The sequence below is a fragment of the Melopsittacus undulatus genome, chromosome 4, assembly GCF_012275295.1.
Source record: "Melopsittacus undulatus isolate bMelUnd1 chromosome 4, bMelUnd1.mat.Z, whole genome shotgun sequence".
NCBI classification, from domain to species: Eukaryota; Metazoa; Chordata; class Aves; order Psittaciformes; family Psittaculidae; genus Melopsittacus; species Melopsittacus undulatus.
In genome coordinates, this window is record NC_047530.1 from 10957535 (window position 1) to 10979838 (window position 22304).

At 42.0% G+C, this 22304-nt stretch overlaps 2 protein-coding genes across 5 annotated transcripts in view; both read left to right on the forward strand.

The window, feature by feature from the left end:
- The window catches only part of LOC117436045 (TOG array regulator of axonemal microtubules protein 1-like), a 54056-nt gene extending 42834 nt beyond the window's left edge, over positions 1 to 11222 (forward strand). For 3 of the 4 annotated variants that reach the window (XM_034061765.1, XM_034061766.1, XM_034061767.1), the window contains 9 exons: positions 350 to 455; positions 800 to 1035; positions 3987 to 4145; positions 5177 to 5303; positions 5576 to 5676; positions 6398 to 6587; positions 7511 to 7730; positions 8494 to 8580; positions 10323 to 11222. In XM_034061765.1, coding sequence (XP_033917656.1) covers positions 350 to 455; positions 800 to 1035; positions 3987 to 4145; positions 5177 to 5303; positions 5576 to 5676; positions 6398 to 6587; positions 7511 to 7730; positions 8494 to 8580; positions 10323 to 10576 — 1480 coding nt within the window. In that variant the 3' untranslated portion in view covers positions 10577 to 11222. The remainder of the gene's footprint in view (positions 1 to 349; positions 456 to 799; positions 1036 to 3986; positions 4146 to 5176; positions 5304 to 5575; positions 5677 to 6397; positions 6588 to 7510; positions 7731 to 8493; positions 8581 to 10322) is intronic. The other variant, XM_034061768.1, reaches the window with a different exon arrangement.
- Positions 11223 to 15565: 4343 nt separating this feature from the next.
- Positions 15566 to 18055, forward strand: LOC117436051 (TOG array regulator of axonemal microtubules protein 1-like). The gene is made up of 4 exons (XM_034061782.1): positions 15566 to 15730; positions 16634 to 16778; positions 17439 to 17544; positions 17889 to 18055. The coding sequence occupies exons 1-4, from the start codon at positions 15598 to 15600 to the stop codon at positions 17913 to 17915; spliced, it is 411 nt and encodes a 136-aa protein (XP_033917673.1). The 5' UTR covers positions 15566 to 15597; the 3' UTR covers positions 17916 to 18055.
- The last annotated feature ends 4249 nt before the right edge of the window (positions 18056 to 22304 follow it).

The following is a 22304-nucleotide window of genomic DNA, read 5'->3' on the forward strand; positions in this document are numbered from 1 at the left end:
TCTAGAATATAAGGCTTCAGTGGGCTGTGACTGGTGAAATGGGGCTACAGTGCTGCTACCTTTTCAACTCAGGGAAGGAAACTAATGCTTCAATTGCCACTAGTGCAAGCTGTGAACAGAACTGTAGGAAAGAATGGAGAGACTCATATGCTAAAATACTCCTGCTACTGCATTAAAAGAAAGACTCACGTTGAAAGAATTTTGTACATGATATGCCATTGTTTAATTTTACAATCTGATTTGCTTGCCATTTTGTTTCTTGGAATTCTAGGGTTTAATATTTTTATTAAAAATGCAAATCGAGTTACTTAATTGCATTTGAATTATTTTTGTTTGTTTTTTTACATAGGGAGAAGAAAATGGAAGGTCTGAACTTCGTTAGATGTTTGTCTGCCTACCATGCGACTATTCTGACTGCAAAGCTACATGAAACAAGCATTGCTGTGGCTCAAGAGGTTATACTTTACTATCAGAGTATTTGACTGACTGTGTGTGTGTATGTTTTGTATAGCTCTCAGACAAGCTGAAATCTGGTAAGGATGAGTTTGTGTTCAGCAAAGGAGGTCATACTTCAGATACCAACACTTGACCTGATTTCCTAAAAGACTAAAAATATTTAGATAATAATGTTTTTCATGTCTATTTATTTTAATTCTCACACATTGTGCATCAAGTTAGACATATATTTCTCAGTTGCTTTAATGTCAAAAATTACAAAGGGAAACATTAAGTTTTATTTATTTTAAAGTATATTTTATAAACATTATTCATTGTTTGTTTGTGTATTTCCTGTGTGCAGGTCAAGAATTTACGCTCAGGTGTTTCTCGAGCTGCTGTGATCTGTTTAGGGGATTTGTTCACCTACCTGAAAAAGAGCATGGATCAAGAACTAGATTATACAGTCAAAATCCTTTTGCACAAAGCTGGTGAATCCAACACATTTATAAGGGAAGAGGTAGACAAAGCACTGAAGGCTATGGTTAATAATGTGACTCCAGCACGTGCACTTTGTGCTCTTATAGATGGAGGGCAAAGGTAATTCTTATAGACTTTATATAGAAATAACTTGTGAATAGGTTAAGTTTACCTAATAGAGTCTTAAAAGAAAAATGAAAATAGAATAGGCAGAAATTTGAAAATATAGTAAGTCAGCTCTACAAAACTTCTACCCAGGGCAATGTTTGTTGGTGTAGAAGTAAAAAGTAGACCCCCAACCTACTCTTTCTATACATTATGTTAAAAGTTAGCTGTTGATTTTTGGAGCTTGCTACATTTTCTTGTAATTTTGCAACACCTAAGTAATTTTTTTGCTTTTAGTGTACTGCTTAGGAAACTGCTATATTGCTTTGCCTAGTAAAGCTCACATAGCATTCTCTTTCTTCATTTGCTCTGCAGAAAAAATGACTGTCTTTTCAGTTTTCAGCACTAATTTTTATTCAGAAAGACAATTTATAACTTACAATTCTTTAGCTGCAGCTGTCTTGGTTGATTTCCTGTTCTCTACCCTTAACTCGTTAGTAGTCTTTTTGTCTGCATTTTAATTTCCTTTACAGTGGTAGTGGCCATTCTTTTCTTCAGTACCTGAAACACAAGCCCCTGTTTCCTGTTGCATGCTTTGATTTTGACCTCTAGCTTGCCTCAGTCTGTAGTAGAAGTGGACTTCCTTTCTTTCACTTTCCCTGTAAAGTATCTTGTTCTTTCTCTTTTATATCCTCATATATCCACTTAATCAAGGATTCCAGTATGTTAGACATATATATATAGCTACTTGTACTTGATCTTTTATCTCTCTGTCATGACTTAGATGACATGTAATAGGCTACAGTTCTCCTCTCTTCCATTAAGTATTTCAGATGCCATGTTATGAATCAATCCTTAAGATCTGTAGCTGTGCAGATAATCTAAGACTTAGCCTTGATTCAAAATGTTTTGTTTCCTGTTTTGTTTCCTGTGAAGCTGGTTGTTGTGGGGTATGTTGATTCTGTCTCCTGAAAGCCAGTGGGAACCATACTGCAATTACCTGAACTTCAAACTGAGAGGCAAATAGCAGCCTCAGGACTTAAATTATTTATCAATCATGCCTGCATGTATGGTTGATTTAGATTTTTTGGTGAATTTAAGAGCAGCAGGCAGTTACTGCACACTGCTTTAGTTCAGAAGTCATATAAAGTGGTCTGTTCATGTACTTTCATCTTATCTTCAGAAATCCTTGGACAAGCAGTACTTATGATCATAATAGGCTACATCTGATCTCCCCGTTTTCAGTGGCAGATTCAAATACACTGAACTATCCTTAGGAATTTTCTAGACTTATAAGGGTTTGACCCATCCAATTTGTGAACTCAGATATCTAGGGCATCAAATTTATCTGATCAGTGAGCCCAAATACAGCATTTTAAAGCAGGGATTAAATTCTTCACAGCTAAGAAGACTTCAGGCAAAGCAGTGTCTAAATCATGGAGTACAGTATGTCTTTAATGTGTAACACATCAGTGGATGGCCTACCTAGCACTGTGAGTTACAGTTTTTCTAGTGTTGGCCTCACAATACTCTGGCCGTATGAGCAACAAAGCCCATGCAGCACATTCAGAGCTGTTGCCTCTAGAGGCTGTAACAGTGAATGTGAGAATTACCTTTCAAAGTGGAAATTTGGGAGAAAAATTATGTGTTTTCAGTAGGAGGTGGAAAAGTTCTGTTGGACACAACTGCAATTGCACAAAAGATATTTTCTAAATTGGGCAATTTTTGCTCTAAAGATACAAGACTGTTGCTGTAAAATCACCTCTAGAATGAGGTGCTTGATCCAAGAGCATGATTCAGAGACTGATCTCAAAACGATTGTATTTCAGAAATTTTAAAACCGTGTTTCTTACCTGTATGAACTGAGTTTAATTCTAAGGTCTTACATGGATGCCAAAAGATTTCAAACTATTCTGCGTGAGCAGCAGGCATTCATGGGGTACGGGGGCTTGTTTGCTTCTGCGGAGTGAGGGCTTTCCACCTCGTGGTTCTTGTTTTCCATTTGGTGCATGCAGCAGGAGTTAAGTCTGTTACTGTTTCCCTTCTCCTGAGACATGTGGCTGCTATATAGACGTAACTGCAAGTACTAAGCATGAGCCAAAACTAGTCTTAAGCTAGTCTTAATCTTGGTAGCACAGCAGGAGCTTAGAGGATGGCTGCGTTAGCAGGGAGCTCATCATGGGAGCTGCTACACTACCAGAGAGATTTTGCAGCGTGGGGTGTCTTCTGAACTGCCACAATTTGCAGTTGGAATAGACTCAGTTAGTTGTCTTTGTGCAAACCGAAGCTGCTTTGTGCAGTATAATCTAGTGATAGTTTTATATCCAGTAAGGCCATGGTAATTTGTGGAGCCAGAGAAAATGAAATCTTGGTGAAATGGGAACACAGTTATTCAGGAAGAGTGCTGGACTTCCATGTCACACTGAAAAGCTGGGAGCAACTGATGTGGCTTTGAAGTCAATTCTATGCCTTAGCTCTCCTTCAAACCTGTATCTCCCGATGCAGCATACAAATGTCTCATTGACTGTGCAATGAAACTGACCTCAAAGTAGAGTTTTTAATCTAAAGATAAAAATAAAATTGGAGAAGTTTGAATTTGCAGAATTGTGTACCCTGAAATGTGGGATCAGTAGGTATAGAAGAACTTACATAAAAGGTTAGTTTGCTACACAAATTTGAGACTTAATTCCAGCTCTTCTCTCATTTTCATCAGCATAGGTGTTTGAGATTTTAAGTGAATGAAATGAAATTTAATCAAATGGATTACGCTTTCTAATAAAGTTGCCTGTGCTCCACGTCTCTATATGACCAGAATAAGGATCTGCATTTCACCAGTATAGTACTTGCAGATTATGCTGAAGATGAAAAAAGAAAAGAAAACTTGTATAATCTATTTGGTAGAGCACATTAATATTGATGTTTAACTCCTATGAGGAGTTTTTACTAAGCAGCTGTGTTTTCTTTAGCCACCTGAATTCAGCTGTGAGAAGCTGCACAGCTCGGCACCTCTCAGACACTGTAGAACATATGGGCCTGGACCGGATTCTGTCTAAAATCAAAGTTGTCGCTGATAGGCTTTTCCCTGCAATAGTCAGGTTTACACAGGATAGTTCACAACAAACAAGGTTAGTAAGTTTAATAGTTAAGATAAGCACATTCCAGGTGGCTGAATCATAGAGTCCCACAGCATCATGGAATGGTTTGGGTTGGAAGGGACCTTAAAGATAATGTAATTCCACCTCCCTGCCATGGGCAGGGACACTTTCCACTAGACCAAGTTGCTCCAAGCCCCGTCCAACCTGGCCTTGAACACTGCCAGGGATGGGGCACCCACACCTTCTCTGAGCAACCTGTGCCAGTGCCTCACCATCCTTACAGTGAAGAACTTCTTCCTAACATCTAATCTAAACCCACACTCTTTCATTTTAAAGCCATTCTCCCTTGTCATACCCTTACATGCCCATGTCAAAAGCCCCTCTCCAGCTTTCTCGCCAATCACTTTAGGTACTAGAAGCTGCTGTAAGCTCTCCTCAGAGCTTTCTCTTCTACAGGCTGAACAACTCCAACTCTCTCAGCCTGTCTCCATAAGAGAGGTGCTTCAGCCCTCAGAGCATGTTCCTTGGCCTCTTCTGGTCTCGCTCTGACAGGCCCATGCCCTCCTTATGTTGGGAGCCCTAGTGCTGGATGCAGTGCTGCAAGTGGTGTCTCACCAGAGTGGAGTAGAGGGGATGAATCCCTTCTCACGGCCTGCTGGCCATGTTGCTGGTGATGCACCCCAGCATATGGTTGGCTTTCTGGGCTGCAAGCACACATGGTACAGGGACTCAAAGAACACACTCTGTTGGACACAGATGAGATGCAGGACACAGAGGGATTGCTGGCACTGCGATCCATGCTGTCTGACTGATAAGGCTTGACCATCCTATTTAAAGACATCTGAAATGGAAGATTGTTCTCATTAATTTGCTTAGTTGCTGATTAAATAGCGATTCTTGAGCACAGTTTTTTTGTGGGAGAATGAAATGTGTGTCTATATCTATAGGTAGAAATCTATCTGTACTTTAGTATTTTGGAAATACACATCTATAATTATCAATAGAGATACAAAGCAAATCTGCGTTTACAGCTGTAGATGTTGTGGTCTGTTGCTCTTCAGGTATTATGGTCAAAAGATGCTCTTCAGTATGATGACTCATCCTGATTTTGACAAAACAATTGAGAAGTATGTGTTGACCAAGGACTTGCCTTATATTAGGAAACATGTTGCCCAACTACGTGAAAAGGTATGTGGAAAAGCTCTTGTTTAACAGCTGAGAAATGTAAATGAGTACTAGTGGTAGTTCGGGGTAGAAAATGAACCTACAGTGAAGGAGGGCAGAGCATTCAGAGCAAGCCAGGTAATCAAGTAACTGCAGCATGGCAAGGTGCTGCTTTTTAGCTGCCCTCTGCATGATTTTACTGCTTGCAGATACACTGAACAAGATGTATTTTGCTGCTTTTTGTAGCTTTTTTTTTTTTCTCTAGCCGTGTTAATTAGCAATTTACCTCTGTACAGGGTTTGGGTGGGCTGCCATTAGATACACCCTCAGCAAAAGGAAGACATTCCCATACTCGTAGCGTTGGACGTTTGAGAGATACTATCAACATCACTGACAGGTAATCATCTTCACTGTTTTACCTTGCTAGTAACTTACACTCTAGGATAGTAGCCTCACTGCAAGCAGAGAGCACAGAAGCATTCACAACAGGGTTGTGAAAAGTAAACATACCTTCAGGAAATGGAAAAACTTGACATGTCCCAGATACGCTCTTTTAAATGGGGTAATTGGTAACATTAAAATAGCTTTTTGCACTTTGAAGTTAATTTGCCTATTGACTGCCTATGCACACAGTGGACAAACCACTTGGATTTCATAGTAGGTCCATGTTATCATCAGTTAAAGATACTGCTGTTCAGAATCTATAGAAAAAGACATGTCTAATGGTAACCACAATGCAGATTATCTCTGCACTTTCCTGGACAGCAAGTATTTAGATCCTAACTGGGGATGCTGAAGGTTTTAGATGATACTGTGTTGCTTTTTAGTTGTCTAAATGCAGGGAACAAAACATTAAAATTGTTAAACAGAAAATGAAACAGTCTAGTAATAGACACAATATTCAAAAACATAAATAAGAACCTTACTTATCGTATATTCAGAAAACACAGTGATAGATTTAAAGGCATAAACCCATAAAAATATGCTCTTCTAACAAGCCCTAACTCTTGAATCTGGTAGAGGAAAACTTTTTACTGAAAACACTGAGATTTTTGAGGTTAAAACTCCTATTTCAGCGTGCTTATGCGTTCACTAAGTAACTTCTTCCTTTCCAACAGAGAGACTACAGAAGCCTATGAAGTCAAAAGAAAAACAGCTCCCCGTAATTTACTAGAAAATGAAGAATATGTTAAAGACATTACAGGTTTATTGACCGCAAAGGACTTCCGTGATCGAATACGTGGCATTAAGCAGTTGTTACTTGATGCAGAGCATAACCAAGGCTTTGTTGTTGCAAACATCGTGAAGGTAACCGTATGAAAATATTTTATTTCAAGGGTCTTTAAAGATGTTTTCTGATAAAAATCTTTGCACACTCATTCAATAAGAATGTCTGATTAACAGGAAAACAGTGAGGAATAGGTGAGATGTGCTCCAGGATGAGCTGTGCAAGCTACAAAGGTAGTAAAGGAAGTAAATAGGACAAAGAAGTTGGAAGTTTTCACTTAGAGATAGCACTCTTTATTCCTGGAATACTGCAGGCAAGTTTTCATGCCATGGCTGAGAAAATATCAAAATACTGGAACAGCTTACAGAAAGAGCAGCAAGGATTAATCAAGTTCTGAAAAACTGTCTGAAACACAGCTGCAAATTCTGCCTGCTTGCTTTGCCCAGGAGAATGTGAGGAAAGGTCTTTGTTATGATAAAGCTTACAGGAAATATCCTTTGTAGTAGGAAAGGAGGTTCTGTAGGGGAAAAATAGTATGGTGAGGTCCAAGAGTTGTAAACTAGAGATAGATACAATGAAAGGAAAACCAGGATTGTCTTCTAACAGTATAGCATCTTTGCTGTGGAACTTCACAGTATCGTAAATAGGAACGGTTTTGAAATCTTTAAAACATACTTTCGACTAAATACAGCTGTGTCTTGCTAAAAATACTTGCTTTCAGAAAATGTTAGTCATACTGAAAGTTACAGATGGCTAGTTTGCCTTCTTTACATTGTACAGGAATGATGCAAATTCAGATAAGGTGAGGCACAGTTGAATAATACACAGTATAAAGATATCAAATGTTGCTTTACTTGCTCAAAAAATATCTCAGGTATTTGCATATCAGAGCTATCTTTTGCTAAGATGGACAATCAAAGTATAACAATAAAGCAGGAGATGCAGTATCTACCTCAAACATGAATTGTTAATTCTGATGAATACCGTTTGGGTCCTTTTTCAGATTTTTGATGCTTTCAACTGTCGCTTAAATGACTTAAATGGCAAAGTAAATCGGATTGCTTTGGAGACGATGCACCAGATAATTCCGTTGCTGAAAGACAATTTATCACCTGTGATCAACATGTTAATTCCCGCCGTGGTTGACAGCAACCTGAATTCCAGAAACCCAGGGATTTATGCAGCTGCCAAAAATGTTATTCAAGCTCTGTGTCAACACCTAGGTCAGTAATTTACTCTCTCTTAATTTTAAAGAGTTTTAATTGTATTAAATTCTAAATTTAAAGAATTGTTCTTTCCAGGTTTCCACCCAATCATTACACTGTGTAATGAATCACTGGCTTTATTCTCGCACTTTCTACACCATACAGGTCATCTCAGTATTTTGCTGATCCAATACAGAAATACAGCTTGCTGTTTTTTTCTTTTTCCATAGCAGATGGTTTTGGCTGTGAGGGTGACAGAGCACTGGCACAGGTTGCCCAGAGTGGCTGTGGAGTCTCCATCCTTGGAGATGTTCAAAAGCTGCCTGGACACAGTCCTGGGCAACCAGCTGCAGAGGTTTCGCTTGAGCAGGTGGTTGGATCAGATGATCTCCAGAGGTCCTTCACCCGCTTCAACCATGTCTTGTGATTCTGTGTTTCATTATCCAGAACATTGTCACACTGCTTAATCTCCCAAGAGGTCAAGGAACTAGATTCTTGCTGATTTGTGTATGCCATGACCATTTTCCTTCCTCAACTGTTTCAGCTTTGGAGCAGAATCTCAGTGTTTTCAGTAAAAGAATATGCTATGCTCTACCAGATTCTAGGACTTAGGACTTGTTAAAAGATTGTTTTTATGCTTTTATGCCTTTAAATCTATCACTGTGGTTTTTGAAGTTGATATAATTAAGGTTGTTATTTATGTTTTTGAATATTGTGTTTATGACTAGGCTGTTTCACTTTCTGTTTAACACTTGTAACATGTTTTGTTCTCTGCATTTAGACAACTACTTGCTCCTTCAGCCATTTTGCACAAAAGCCCAGTTTCTAAATGGAAAAGCCAAACAAGACATAACAGAAAAGCTTGCTGGTAAAGTGATGTTTTACTTTGGATGTTTATTTGTGTACTATTCTTATTAGGCAAATTTATTGTGGGATGGTGATGGTTATATATCTTCCCTTCTGTCACAGTAGATTGTGGGCATTAATGATGTAGTGGTTGTCAAATTTCCCCCCATTCCAGTGCAAACTGGAGTTATTGCTGATCAAACCATAGCTTATTATTATGGAGTCAGATGGAAGATGTGTAAATACCTGGAAGATATTTATAAATACCTTAAGCTTATAATTTAGTATGGAATCAGAGAGAAGAATGAGGTTTGTTTTGTAATGTGTTTCACCATGTCAGTATCAGAGTGGGATGTTCTGTATAAAGACTTGGGTAACCAGACGCTGCCCTCTGCCTGGTCAGCAAGCACCTCTTCCTGTGTAGGGCAGGAGGCATGGAGCTGACTGAGGAGCAGTACTCACATCCACTTAAGCTTACTAGGAATCATAGAATCACACTGGGTTGAAAGGGACCTTAAAGATCACCTAGTTCCCACATAACCCATGGGCAGGGACACCTTCCACTAGACCAGGTTGCTCAAAGCCCTGTCCAGTCTGGCCTTGAAGAATGAGCATCTGCTTTTTCTGGGGTTTCCCAGCACAGAAAATACACTGTTATCTAAGGCTGGCTCCTACTAACTCCTGAATTTCTTCTATACCTTTTTTGCTTTTCACAATTGCTCTTGTTCTCCTTTTAAGGCTTTTAGTAATACGTACTGGCTTTGAGCCATAAAGGACACAAGCTGAGCTGCAGTCACCACAAAGATGGCAGACTTCAGAATAGTCATGTTCCTAAAGCTTAAGAACAAGTTTACTCAAAATTGAAGGCAAATTTGGATTAAAACTTATATACACATTTTAATATTGGGGATTATTACTAGCAGAAGTGCTGAATTTCCTTTTGCTGTTTTAAGTGAACAAGAGATATCTTTATGGGAAATAGGCTTGAATCAAATGGTATATTTGGCTTAGTTTCAGAGTAGTTCTGGATGTAGTAGCTGTGAAATTGAACAAAAGATAATGGACAGTCTGTTCTTGAAATATTCCTAAATTTCTGCTTTCTATATGTGAAGTCAGCTTTTAAACAGCTCATCTCTTGCTGGTATTTTTGGGAGTAGTTTGTACTGTGTATCAGAGGAGTCCTTTCTAGCAAAAAGACAAACAATTGCAAACGAAACACTTAATTCCTGATGCAATTGTCTAAGTAGGAAATGCTTCAGCTTGCAGGTATTTATAGTATAAGGCTACTTTGTTTCTTAAACTCAAAAACCTACTGAGTATTTCGTAGACAGAGGGGAAATCATAAAATATGAGATGTTACACAGCGCTCTGTGAGAAATACAGGTCCCTATGATAATCCTAACCTAAAAAAACCCAACCAACCAACCAAAATAACAACACCGTAAAACCAAAAAAGAACCAAACCTGAAAAAAGTTATTGTTTCAGTTTTAAGAATGGAAAACTGTAATTATCAAGTACAACAATTACAACTGTGTGAACTCCTGAGAGAGGCTAAAAGGGGTGTTTGTAGGCAAAGCTGGTATTTTTTATCAGAGTGCTGACGGTGTTGCAACAGAGAAGGTCTTGCGTAGTGAGCATTCCTTCATTAGTGCTTGCAAAGATGATTTGACATAAAGTGATTTTAAACACTTCTCAGAGCAGGGCATCACATCTTTAAAGATAGTCTTCAAACACCCACTGATGACCTGCTGTCTTTCTTGCAGATATTGTGAGGGAGTTATACCCACGGAAGCCTAAGAGTGTGGAGCAGAAAGTTCTAGTTGTCCTTTGGCACCTTCTGGGAAACATGACGAACAGTGGCTCTTTGCCTGGGACTGGAGGGAACATTCGGACAGCCACAGCAAAACTGTCAAAAGCACTTTTTGCACAGATGGGACCACGTCTCTTAACTTGTGCTGCAGCTCAGTCACCACACATCAAGAAGACTTTAGAAGAACTTTTGGAGGCAGAAAGCTAAAGTAATGATTCCTGTGCGTGCATGAAGCTCCATCAGCTGCTAGGACAGATGGACTGCTGTTTATGTGGAAACACTCCACACCATCGCCTGTTCTTTTATTGTGCTGGTGTCTGTAGTGGAGAAAGGTCGTCACTGGAAGAGCATGGAAGGTGCTGGGATGGGGAAGTCACCCCTGCTCTCCTTCACTAGAAGCCACGGCACAGCGCCCTAGGTCTAGTAATAGATGGTTAATGAATAAATACATCTGACATGTTTTGACTTGGTTTTAGCACCGAGCTTTACATTGGTAAGTGGAAGAAAATCCTGGAGACAGTTAAATAGCACAGCAGGGTTTGGTGTGGCAGTTATGAAGAACGTGTATTTTTATAACTCCCCTCTGCAGTTGTGCGGTATTCGCGTTCTGTGCCTGCTGGTACGGTACTGTAACGTTGCTTGCTGGCTGTGCATGCTCATCGGTACGGAACGCACGGCTCCGGCAGCTCGCAAGGAAGCACGGGCTCGCTGTAAGGAAAAAGAGCCTTTTCCCTTTCCTTTCCCCCGGAAGCACTGGTAAAGCGGAGGCCTCGGTACCCGCCCCGTCCCCCACCTCCGTTACTGTCGCGTTTTACACGGGAACCTGAAGCAAATAAAGGAATTTATTTCTGTAGCGCTCCGAGGCCGCCGCTGTGCCTGAGGGGGGGAAAGGCGGGAACGGGAGAACAGGGATCAGCGCCATTTGGGGAGCGGGAGGGGGAGCGGAGCAGGCGCAGTGCGCTCTTCCTGAGGCCCAGCGGCGGCAAGCGTGCGGCGGCCTGGCGGTTACTGGTTTTGTGGCAGTGTCGTGGTTTAAATCAAGTCCACACACAGCTCGTTCATTCACTGCCCCCCTTCGCTCCCCCAACTCCCGGAGATTTACGAAGGAGATTCCAAAGAATGTAGCCCTCAGGGATTGAGATAAGAATGGTTTAATAGCTAAGGCACAGCACAAATCACTACTGCCATTACTACTACAAATAATGATGATAAAGCCAATAACAAGTGAAGAGAATACAACATCTCACCAGCCACCGACCCATAACTCACTCCACCCTGCCCGACCGAGCACCGACTGATACCTCCTCCATCCCCCCAGAGCTCCAGTCCTTCCGGGTCTCTCCCAGTTACATCCTGGGCATGACGTGCTATGGTATGGAATACCTCTGTGGCTAGCCTGGGTCAGGTGTCCTGTCTCTCCTTCCTCCCGGCCTCCCCTCCTCTCTGGCAGAGCATGAGGCTCAGAAAAGGCCTTGGACAAACCAAACATTTGAGCAGTAACTCAAAACATACTTGCTATCAGCAACCGTTCTCAGCCCGAAAGTCAAAACACAGCACTGCACCAGTTACCAAGAAGGAGAAAAATGGCTGCTACTGCTCAAACCAGGACAGGCAGGAATCGGGAATGGGGATCCAGGAATTTGCGATGGGGCAGCTGCTGGGAGTGCCAGGCTTGCAACAGGGAAGGGAAGGGGTAGGCCGGGCCCCCACCTTCGGCTTGGGTGGGTCATGCTTTGGCACAACCCGACGGGAGGCTGAGTCGGGCATCGGGGGCCTGGGCTGGGCCGAAGCCGCTAGTGGGTGGGCGGGCGGGAGGTGCGTGCCTGGAGCAGGGCTGTGCCGAGCGTGCGGCACCCGCTGCCGCCTCAGCCGTTGCCCAGCCCAGCGGCTGCGGAGCACTCGGAGTAAACCTGCCCACAGCTAGCGCTTAACGGAACGAATGTTGTGGTTGAGGAAACCTGTGTAATTTTTATGTGTCGTAACAACCACGAGATCTCTGGACAAACATTAGACCAGCCCAAAGCCTTTATGTGCTTCACGGTTTGTTACACTGTCATTGAATTTCTTTATTCTTTACCTTCTTTTTATTTATTTTTTTCTGTTTTCCGTGTGAGGTTGGTGAGACACTGGCACAGGCTGCCCAGAGAAGCTGTGGGTGCCCCATCCCTGGCAGTGTTCAAGGCCAGGTTGAACGGGGCCTGCAGCAACCTGCTCTAGTGGAAGGTGTCCCTGCCTCTGGCAGAGGATTGAAACTGCATGAGCTCTAAGGTCCCTTCCAACCCAAACTGTTCTATGATTCTATGACTATGATTTTGGCCACCGAAGCGTTAGTGGCTGGGCAGAATGGACCGGGCCAGCAGTGCCGGTGCAGCGCAGCCCAGCCTCCGCAGGTTCCAGGTGGCTCCTTATCAGTGCTGTGACACTGGTCTGGGCAGAGGGGTGAGCTGAGCCCGGAACCTCCTTGTGGTTGCCAGTTTGTGAGCTTTCCGGGATGTTTTTCTGTTAATTCATAGTTATAAATGCCAGTATTGCAAAGAATAAACGTTTGATTGAAACAGGCTAAATAATCTATGTTGGCATAAATGATTTAAAATTAGGGTATGTGGTTATCTGTTATACTTATTTAGTTATTTAGCCTGAGTGATGTAAAAACTCCTGGAATTGAGTTACTCTGCTTCGTGGTTGTCTGTGTTTGATGTGTGTTGGCTTTGTGCCTGCTGCCTTTACAGCTCCCTGGAACAGGGGCATCTGTCTAGTTCCAGGAACCAGTTGCTCACGGCAGCTGTAACCCTTAGTGAGTTTGGGGGATGTCTTGGTTTCCGAGGATGGTTTAGAGCACCTAGAGTTGGAAGCAAACTGCTAAGCAGACTTTAACATTTTATTTGAAGCCTCATGTGCAGAGGTAGTTTAGTACCATCCTCCCTCTTTCTTTTACTCTCCCCCTAATGTGAAGACAGCATGGATTTGGGGGTTAGGTTTTTAACCTGGAATACATCTGCATTGGCTAGAGGGAGAAAACGTCTGTCAAATACCAGAATAATTTTAGGTTGTGCATTGTTACATATTTAAAAACAATTGCGTTTTCCTCAAAAATTTAGAGCTGTAAACATCCTTTAAAGTATAATCTTTTCAGGAGTTGGGGCTGCTGTTTGTATGGCACATACCTCCGACACCCTGATTTTATCATCTTTACAGATAAGCTCTGAATGGTAGTGGCTGTTTTCAATGATGCAGATGCAGCAATCTGCAGTTACCACATAAAGTTGCGAACTTATGAACTGTTTCTGTTGAAGGAAAGAAATTATGTGTTTAGGATTGACAGATGCTATATACCATGAGAACAGAAATAATTACTTTTAAAAAACAATTACTAGAAAACTTCCCGAGTGGACCATGTGGACTTTTTTTAACAGTACACCAAGGTAACTCGGTTTGGTGAACTCGGGACGCATGAACTCTTTATCTCATGCACTGAAGCTGCTAAAGATACGGTAAGAGATTTTTCCTTCCTGTCAAGAATTTTGCTCTTGTTATGTTATTGATAACCTGTCATTGTACTTGCTGAAGTGAAAGCAAACGTTTTGTTCTCTTTTCAGGCTTTCAGTGGGAAGGATTTGTGGCAATGCAGAGTGGGGTGGGGACTTTTTTAAATGTCAAACTTATCTGCTTCTGCTCTGAGAACTGAAGGGAAATAAGAGTGGGAGTCGCTCCAGTGCATTGAGGCTGATAGTCTCCCGCTGTTCTTCATCCAAAATAGATTCACAGCTTAAAGCTACCGTCTTCTATGTGGGTGCTGCATTACCTTTAAGCCATAGGTCATTATGTTCTGGCTCAAATGTGAAGAAGGTCCAGTGGAGTGCCTTGTGGCTGAGCTTTGGGCAGTGAGGCTGGACTGGTGTTTGTGGAGGAGGGGAGGGCTGGGCAGCAGCGTTTGGCAGGAAGATCCAAATGAAGAGTGGGAGGAAGATGGAGTCTGTCCTGAGGGGCAGGAGGAAGCATCTGATGAGTCTTGCGTGGGGGTGAGTGACTAGTGTCAGGGGCTAGCCTGAACGGTGTGTGTGGCCCTCTGCTGGTTAGCTTATCTAGATATCTTACGTATGGACTGAGTGAGGACAAGAATTCTTTTCTTTGCAGAGTTACCACGTAATCTGGTTCAGTTTGGCTTTGAGGGAACAGTTAAACATACATTTCTTTTGCAAAGAAATGATTCATTTGTATTAAGTAGGGTAATTGAATAAATGTGAATGTAATTCTTTATATGGAATAAACTGTTCAGCTTGCATAGGAAAGCTGTGTTGGTTCACTTTTATACCTCCATAGCAACCTGTGACAGGTTTTTAGAAAACCCACAATGATTTGTATGTGCACATGTTAAAATGTAGGATTGCTATTAATTGTAAATTATCTTATTTGTGAATAAGGCTCATGTGGGAAGCAGATCCAGTTGCTGTGGGTTTGTGGTGAAATACATGAACACCTGAAGCACTTTGAGAGACCCATAGGTGATAAGTCAAAGCCCAAGTTCTACTTGAATTTTGCTGCAGGAGTACTGAATCTTTTTGTTTCTACAGGATCAGATACTACAAAACAGCAGTAGCGTCAGCTATGGAGAACAACACAGAAAATACAGAGGAGGAGAAGCCGATTGTAACAACGAGAACACAGACAATAGCGCCAAAACAGCAACAGAAGAACAGCAGATGGACTTCAGCGAAGTCGTAATTTTTTCAGTTACTGTAGTACCAGTGCAAAACTGTGGGCCTTTATACAGCTTCTGTTCTCACTATTGTGACTTCAGGGACCCCAATGTAAGAAGGACACGGCCCTGTTGGAGCAAGTCCGGATGAGGCCACAAGGATGCTCTCCACAAAGCTGGAGCATCTCTGCTATAGAGACAGGCTGAGAGAGCTGCAGTTCTTTAGCCTGGAGAAGAGAAAGATCTGGGGAGACCTAAGAGCAGCTCCCAGTGCCTAAAGTGCTTGTAGGACCATTTACTGTGCAAAAGGCATGCAGTCAGCGCTTTTGGGGCTTGGATTTAATATCTGTGTGAATGATTTCCTCTTGCTCTGTAGAATAAGGGTGAAAATAATAATTTTCCATGCTTACCTTAGACAATATAAACAACTAGGTAAGTTATTGAGTAATTTGTGCGCTATATTGCATATTATAATGGGTGAATTAATTTTTTTCAGAATAGAGTTGCGTTGTCAAAATGTGCCCAGGATAAGATGAAGCGGAATGGAAGAAAAGAAAAGGAATACAATCATAAAGAATATCAGGTTGTCAAAGACCTTGGAGGAAAGGATCAAAAACCTGGGGAAAACCTTGAACCAAATGAACCAGAGATAAAGACAGCAGAAAGTGAGAATTAGTGTTTGTCTTGAATAACACACTTTTCAATGCTGCTGAAATGGACACGAAAATTCTGTGATAACTACAAAACAATTGCGACTGTTTAGTGTGAATAGGGTATTGCTAGAATTAATTTTACCCTGTAGTTTACTCCTTAGTCATTTGTTGTCAGCCTTATAAAGCAAATGGTGGAGAATAAAGTGCTTATGGGAAATATTTGAAAGACTAGTTAAGAAAAATTTCAGAAGACAAATTAGGACTGGGAATACTTGTGGGTATTTTTGTTTTGTTTGTTTGTTTCTTCCGGTTAGTTGTTGTTGTAGTTTAGACATTTCCTACTATTTTCTAGAGTTAAATCTCTGTGGGGATATATTAACATCAAGAAATGTATCCTTGTCATTAGAAAATGTGGCCTTGAATCCTTCATTAAAAATAACATCCAGCTTCAAGAAGGCAAAATGTCCAGCCTTTCTACAATCTAGTAAGCTGTTTAAGTTAACTAAATACTATTAAAATATTTGGACTTGTGGAGTAGGGCAGTTCCAAAGTACACTTGGGTTTATTATGAGTTATTTGTACAACAGACAGCCCTGAGGTGCTGTAGAAGGTTAGTAATTTTGGGGTGGTGGTGAAAGGGATTTGAATTCATCAACGTGTGCATTTAGTTCTGCACTAGGCAATCCACTGTTTTTGTGTTTGTCACTCTTTAAAGTGGTGACTGTTTGAAAAAAAACTAATTCACATGAATGAACTAGTGAGTGATCAAGGTTGTAACTAGGAAAGCTGTCCTTTTGGAAACCTGGTCCCTTAGTAGCAGCAGTCTATATCTCAAGCTTCTTATATTTTCTTCCTTGGAATGAATTAGTGTTTTCATATTATGCTAATGATTTCTTGTGCTTCTTGACTTCCCAGATGAAATTTCTCTTAGGGCACAAGAATACTGTAAAGAAAGGAGGCCATCAGTCACAGGATTAATGAACACATCGGAACTGTTGCCCTTCTCAAAGCCGGAAACGGCACTGACAGAAGCCTTGACACTTCTAGCTGCAGATGACTGGTAGGTGTAAACATCTGCCTGCAACCTGGATGTAATGTAGAAGGCGTTTATTTTGATAACTTTAAAAACAAACAAACAAAAACCCCAAAATAAAACGGCAAAAAGGACATAACATAAAAAGTAGTGAGAAGGATTGCAAGTCATCTATGAGAAAAAAAGAAAAAAAGCTTTTTTTTCAGTCTAAACCTAGATGGAACTGTGGCTATTGTAAATATAGGCTTGATAGATAAGCTTTCAGAGGCTTGTGGACCTGTGTAAGTTTAAGCATTGATCAGGAGAGGGCCCCCATCAATATCTTCCTGTCACTTCCTCTAGAATATAAGGCTTCAGTGGGCTGTGACTGGTGAAATGGGGCTACAGTGCTGCTACCTTTTCAACTCAGGGAAGGAAACTAATGCTTCAATTGCCACTAGTGCAAGCTGTGAACAGAACTGTAGGAAAGAATGGAGAGACTCATATGCTAAAATACTCCTGCTACTGCATTAAAAGAAAGACTCACGTTCAAAGAATTTTGTACATGATATGCCATTGTTTAATTTTACAATCTGATTTGCTTGCCATTTTGTTTCTTGGAATTCTAGGGTTTAATATTTTTATTAAAAATGCAAATTGAGTTACTTAATTGCATTTGAATTATTTTTTGTTTGTTTTTTTACATAGGGAGAAGAAAATGGAAGGTCTGAACTTCGTTAGATGTTTGTCTGCCTACCATGCGACTATTCTGACTGCAAAGCTACATGAAACAAGCATTGCTGTGGCTCAAGAGGTTATACTTTACTATCAGAGTATTTGACTGACTGTGTGTGTGTATGTTTTGTATAGCTCTCAGACAAGCTGAAATCTGGTAAGGATGAGTTTGTGTTCAGCAAAGGAGGTCATACTTCAGATACCAACACTTGACCTGATTTCCTAAAAGACTGAAAATATTTAGATAATAATGTTTTTCATGTGTATGTATTTTAATTCTCACACATTGTGCATCAAGTTAGACATATATTTCTCAGTTGCTTTAATGTCAAAAATTACAAAGGGAAACATTAAGTTTTATTTATTTTAAAGTATATTTTATAAACATTATTCATTGTTTGTTTGTGTGTTTCCTGTGTGCAGGTCAAGAATTTACGCTCAGGTGTATAACAATTACAACTGTGTGAACTCCTGAGAGAGGCTAAAAGGGGTGTTTGTAGGCAAAGCTGGTATTTTTTATCAGAGTGCTGATGGTGTTGCAACAGAGAAGGTCTTGCGTAGTGAGCATTCCTTCATTAGTGCTTGCAAAGATGATTTGACATAAAGTGATTTTAAACACTTCTCAGAGCAGGGCATCACATCTTTAAAGAGTCTTCCAACACCCACTGATGACCTGCTGTCTTTCTTGCAGATATTGTGAGGGAGTTATACCCACGGAAGCCTAAGAGTGTGGAGCAGAAAGTTCTAGTTGTCCTTTGGCACCTTCTGGGAAACATGACGAACAGTGGCTCTTTGCCTGGGACTGGAGGGAACATTCGGACAGCCACAGCAAAACTGTCAAAAGCACTTTTTGCACAGATGGGACCACGTCTCTTAACTTGTGCTGCAGCTCAGTCACCACACATCAAGAAGACTTTAGAAGAACTTTTGGAGGCAGAAAGCTAAAGTAATGATTCCTGTGCGTGCATGAAGCTCCATCAGCTGCTAGGACAGATGGACTGCTCTTTGTATGGAAACACTCCACACCATCTCCTGTTCTTTTATTGTGCTGATGGCTCTCCCTGGAAGAGCATGGAAGGTGCTGGGATAGGGAAGTCACCCCTGCTCTCCTGCGTGTTTCTCTAGAGGCCACAGCACAGCACCCTAGGTCTAGTAATAGATGGTTAATGAATAAATACATCTGACATGTTTTGACTTGGTTTTAGCACCAAGCTTTACATTGGTAAGTGGAAGAAAATCCTGGAGACAGTTAAATAGCACAGCAGGGTTTGGTGTGGCAGTTATGAAGAACGTGTATTTTTATAACTCCCCTCTGCAGTTGTGCGGTATTCACGTTCTGTGCCTGCTGGTACGGTACTGTAACGTTGCTTGCTGGCTGTGCATGCTCATCGGTACGGAACACACGGCTCCAGCAGCTCGCAAGGAAGGACGGGCTCGCTGTGAGGAAAAAGAGCCTTTTCCCTTTCCTTTCCCCCGGAAGCACTGGTAAAGCAGAGACCTTGGTATCCGCCCCGTCCCCCACCTCCGTTACTGTCGCGTTTTACACAGGAGCCTGATGCAAATAAAGGAATTTATTTCTGTAGCGCTCCGAGGCCGCCGCTGTGCCTGAGGGGGGGAAAGGCGGGAACGGGAGAACAGGGATCGGCGCCATTTGGGGAGCGGGAGGGGGAGCGGAGCAGGCGCAGTGCGCTCTTCCTGAGGCCCAGCGGCGGCAAGCGTGCGGCGGCCTGGCGGTTACTGGTTTTGTGGCAGTGTCGTGGTTTAAATCAAGTCCACACACAGCTCGTTCATTCACTGCCCCCCTTCGCTCCCCCAACTCCCTTATGCTAAACCATTTCACCCAAGGCCCTGTCCACCCTGGCCTTGAACACCGCCAGGAATGGAGCATTCACAACTTCCCTGGGCAACCCATTCCAGTGCCTCACCACCCTTACAATAAAGACCTTCTTCCTTATATCCAATCTAAACTTCCCCTGCTTAAGTTTGAACCTGGTACGCTGTGTTTCTGTGTGACTGAGACGTAGCAGAACTACGAAGTGAATGTGGAGTCCTAGTCCGCGGTCTCCGCGAGGAGAGCGGCCGGAGACGGACGAAGCGTCTGTATTTTTTGGTCCTGTGTGTCCTGTCTGAGCGGGGGCCTGGCTGCCCCTCCCGCTCTCCTTTCTGTGTAAACCTGTGTGTCCTGTCTGTGAGCGGTGGGGCCTGGCTGCCCCTCCCGCTCTCCTTTCTGTGTAAACCTGTGTGTCCTGTCTGTGAGCGGTGGGGCCTGGCTGCCCCTCCCGCTCTCCTTTCTGTGTAAACCTCTGTGTCCTGTCTGGGTGAGCAGCTTAGAAAAGGGGGGAGGGGGAGTGTCCGGCTGCCCCTCTCGCTGCGTTTTTCTGTCCTGTATATCTTCTTGTGTGTGTACAGCCATTAAGTAGCTCAGAAAATCCCGGTGTGCCTTGTGAGAGTGTAGCTGTATGCGACGTGTAGCATTTTTGCTTGGATACTGTGGCAGTGCTCTCGGTGCAGATTCCACTTTTACAGACATGCAGAGTGCCAGTGGGGCAGATATTGCTCGGGGTTTCTTATGAAACACTGGCGGGTCGGGAATTATAGATAACCAATCGGTAATTCTCTGAGAACAGAAATAAAATTATTATTTTGTGGAAAAAGCCACAAAAGTTCTGGAGGACCTCTGGGAGGGTAAAAAGGAAAACTGGGAAAGGGTTCGTAAAAAAGTATCAAAGAAAATTTGAAGAGGCATGATTGCAAAGGAAATTTTGCTGTAACCAAAACTATGATCTAACAACAGGGGAGCTGATCTGCAGAACCCAGAGATATTATTGTACTGATCCCCTTAAGAATATCATGCAACTTGTCTGTAGGTGCTCTCATTTTCATAAGTGCATTTGCAGAGCACTGAGGAAGAGAAGCTATTGAGATTTGTAAAAGATTGGCTGAAATGGGAGCCGGTCAAAACAAGGAAATTCTGAAGAAAAGCCCATTGGGTTACATTTTGGCACATTGGAAAGAACTGAGAGGGTCTTCTGGGGCCTCTGTAAACAAGAAAAGGTTGGTAAAATATTGTAACCAATGCTGACCTTCACACACTTTAGAAGATCAGGAAAAATGGCCTAAAATGGAACTTTGAATTATGATACATTGTCATAATTAATGTTGTTTTTGAGGTGGCAATGAAAATGGAATGAAGTAATGTATGCAGATGTGACAGAGTGCAAAATTCATATACCTCTTCCTGATCCCTTAATTTTGGCTTTGGAAAAGGACAGGAAAAATTCAAAGCTAAGCTGAAGAGATGTTGTTCAGATCGTGATACTAGGGAAAGATGTTTAAAGATAAGGAAGACCAAAGGGAAAGGAGGGTAGCTCGAGCAGCTCCTGTGTTTGAGCATGGGATGGGTGCCGGGGTAGGCAAACAAGTGGAAACAGACATGTTGACAGATGGGACTGAAGGGCTGTTGGATAAATGTGGACCGGGAGTAAAGGAGGAAATGTGGAAAGTGTATAAAAAGAAAGTGGTTGCTTTGAAACTGGTGGAGAAGGAATGTTGAGCAGAGGTGGGGGAGTAGGCTCTTCTGTGGAACCGGATCTGTGTGTGTGCTATGGGGAGTCTGGACTCTGGAAGTGAGACTGCCCTGGGGGGAGGCCCATGGGGCGGCTCCGGTGAATGAATTAGAACTAGAGTGACAGGATACTAATAAAAAGTTGAAAAGAAGAGAGTTTATCGCCTCGTTGGGAGGGACCATTTCTTGTTCTTTTAACTACAGAAACGGCGATAAGAACTGCTGACAAAAGGTGGACACATGCGTCTCGAGTAAAAGGACCCATAAAAGAATGGAAAGTTGTGACTGAACCCAGAGACGCCAAGCTGACCCTCTAGAGGACTTGGATAAGTAACTGAGGGAATTCATATTGACTCCTGTAAATCTGGTATGGGAAATGAAGATATAGTTGAAATTATTTTAAGAAACCATAGGAGAAGGGCCAGTACTAGTCCATGTCCTCCTATGTGCAAACACTGCAATTTGTATATTAGAGCCAAGTGTCCCAATTGTTTGAAGTATATTATTACTCATAGGGGAGACCATGAACAATTTTTGAGAAATCAGTTACAGTTCTTTTTGCATTCGGTGTGAAATTACCACTTCGTTGGAACAGTTGTTGTGGGTCAAATACTACTGCCATAGTAGCCGACGGGGAATATACCTTTAACCTACCAGAGAGGGCAAGACCGGAGGGAATCAGTGCTGCAGCTGAAAAGGTCTGCCGAGGGCTGCAACCCCTGGGGCTGTGACCGCTGAGCACTATGATCCTGACCGGACCTCTTTTGGTGTCGGTTCTGATAGGAACCATATGGGAAAATGCCGTGGCTTTTAAAAACATTCACAACAACTGTAGTGAATGTATTACCACAGCTAAACGAGGGAGGATAACCTCTAAAACCTTGGTATATCACACTGTTTATGAATGCAAAGGAACAAAGATAGGCAGTTGCATATATAATCAAACCCAGTATGAATTGTGTCAGGAAAAACAAGCAAAACTGTGTGTTATGATCCAAAGGAACTTCCAACCTTGTATTGGGTAGAAATGAGAACAAATTCAGAAGAAGAGAGATTAATTGGAATAAGTGAAGTTATAACCAATTTAAGTACCTCATCGCCAATGATTTTTGATGCATGTGATATTATAGATGATGATTTAGATACTAATCGTGGAAGTTTAGAGTGGAGGCGGTACTATAGTAGCCAACCAAAATATATTTGCCCAGGTGGATACCAATGTCATATAAATCCTGATTATGTACCTAATCAAACAGCTAGGTATCAGTCATCAC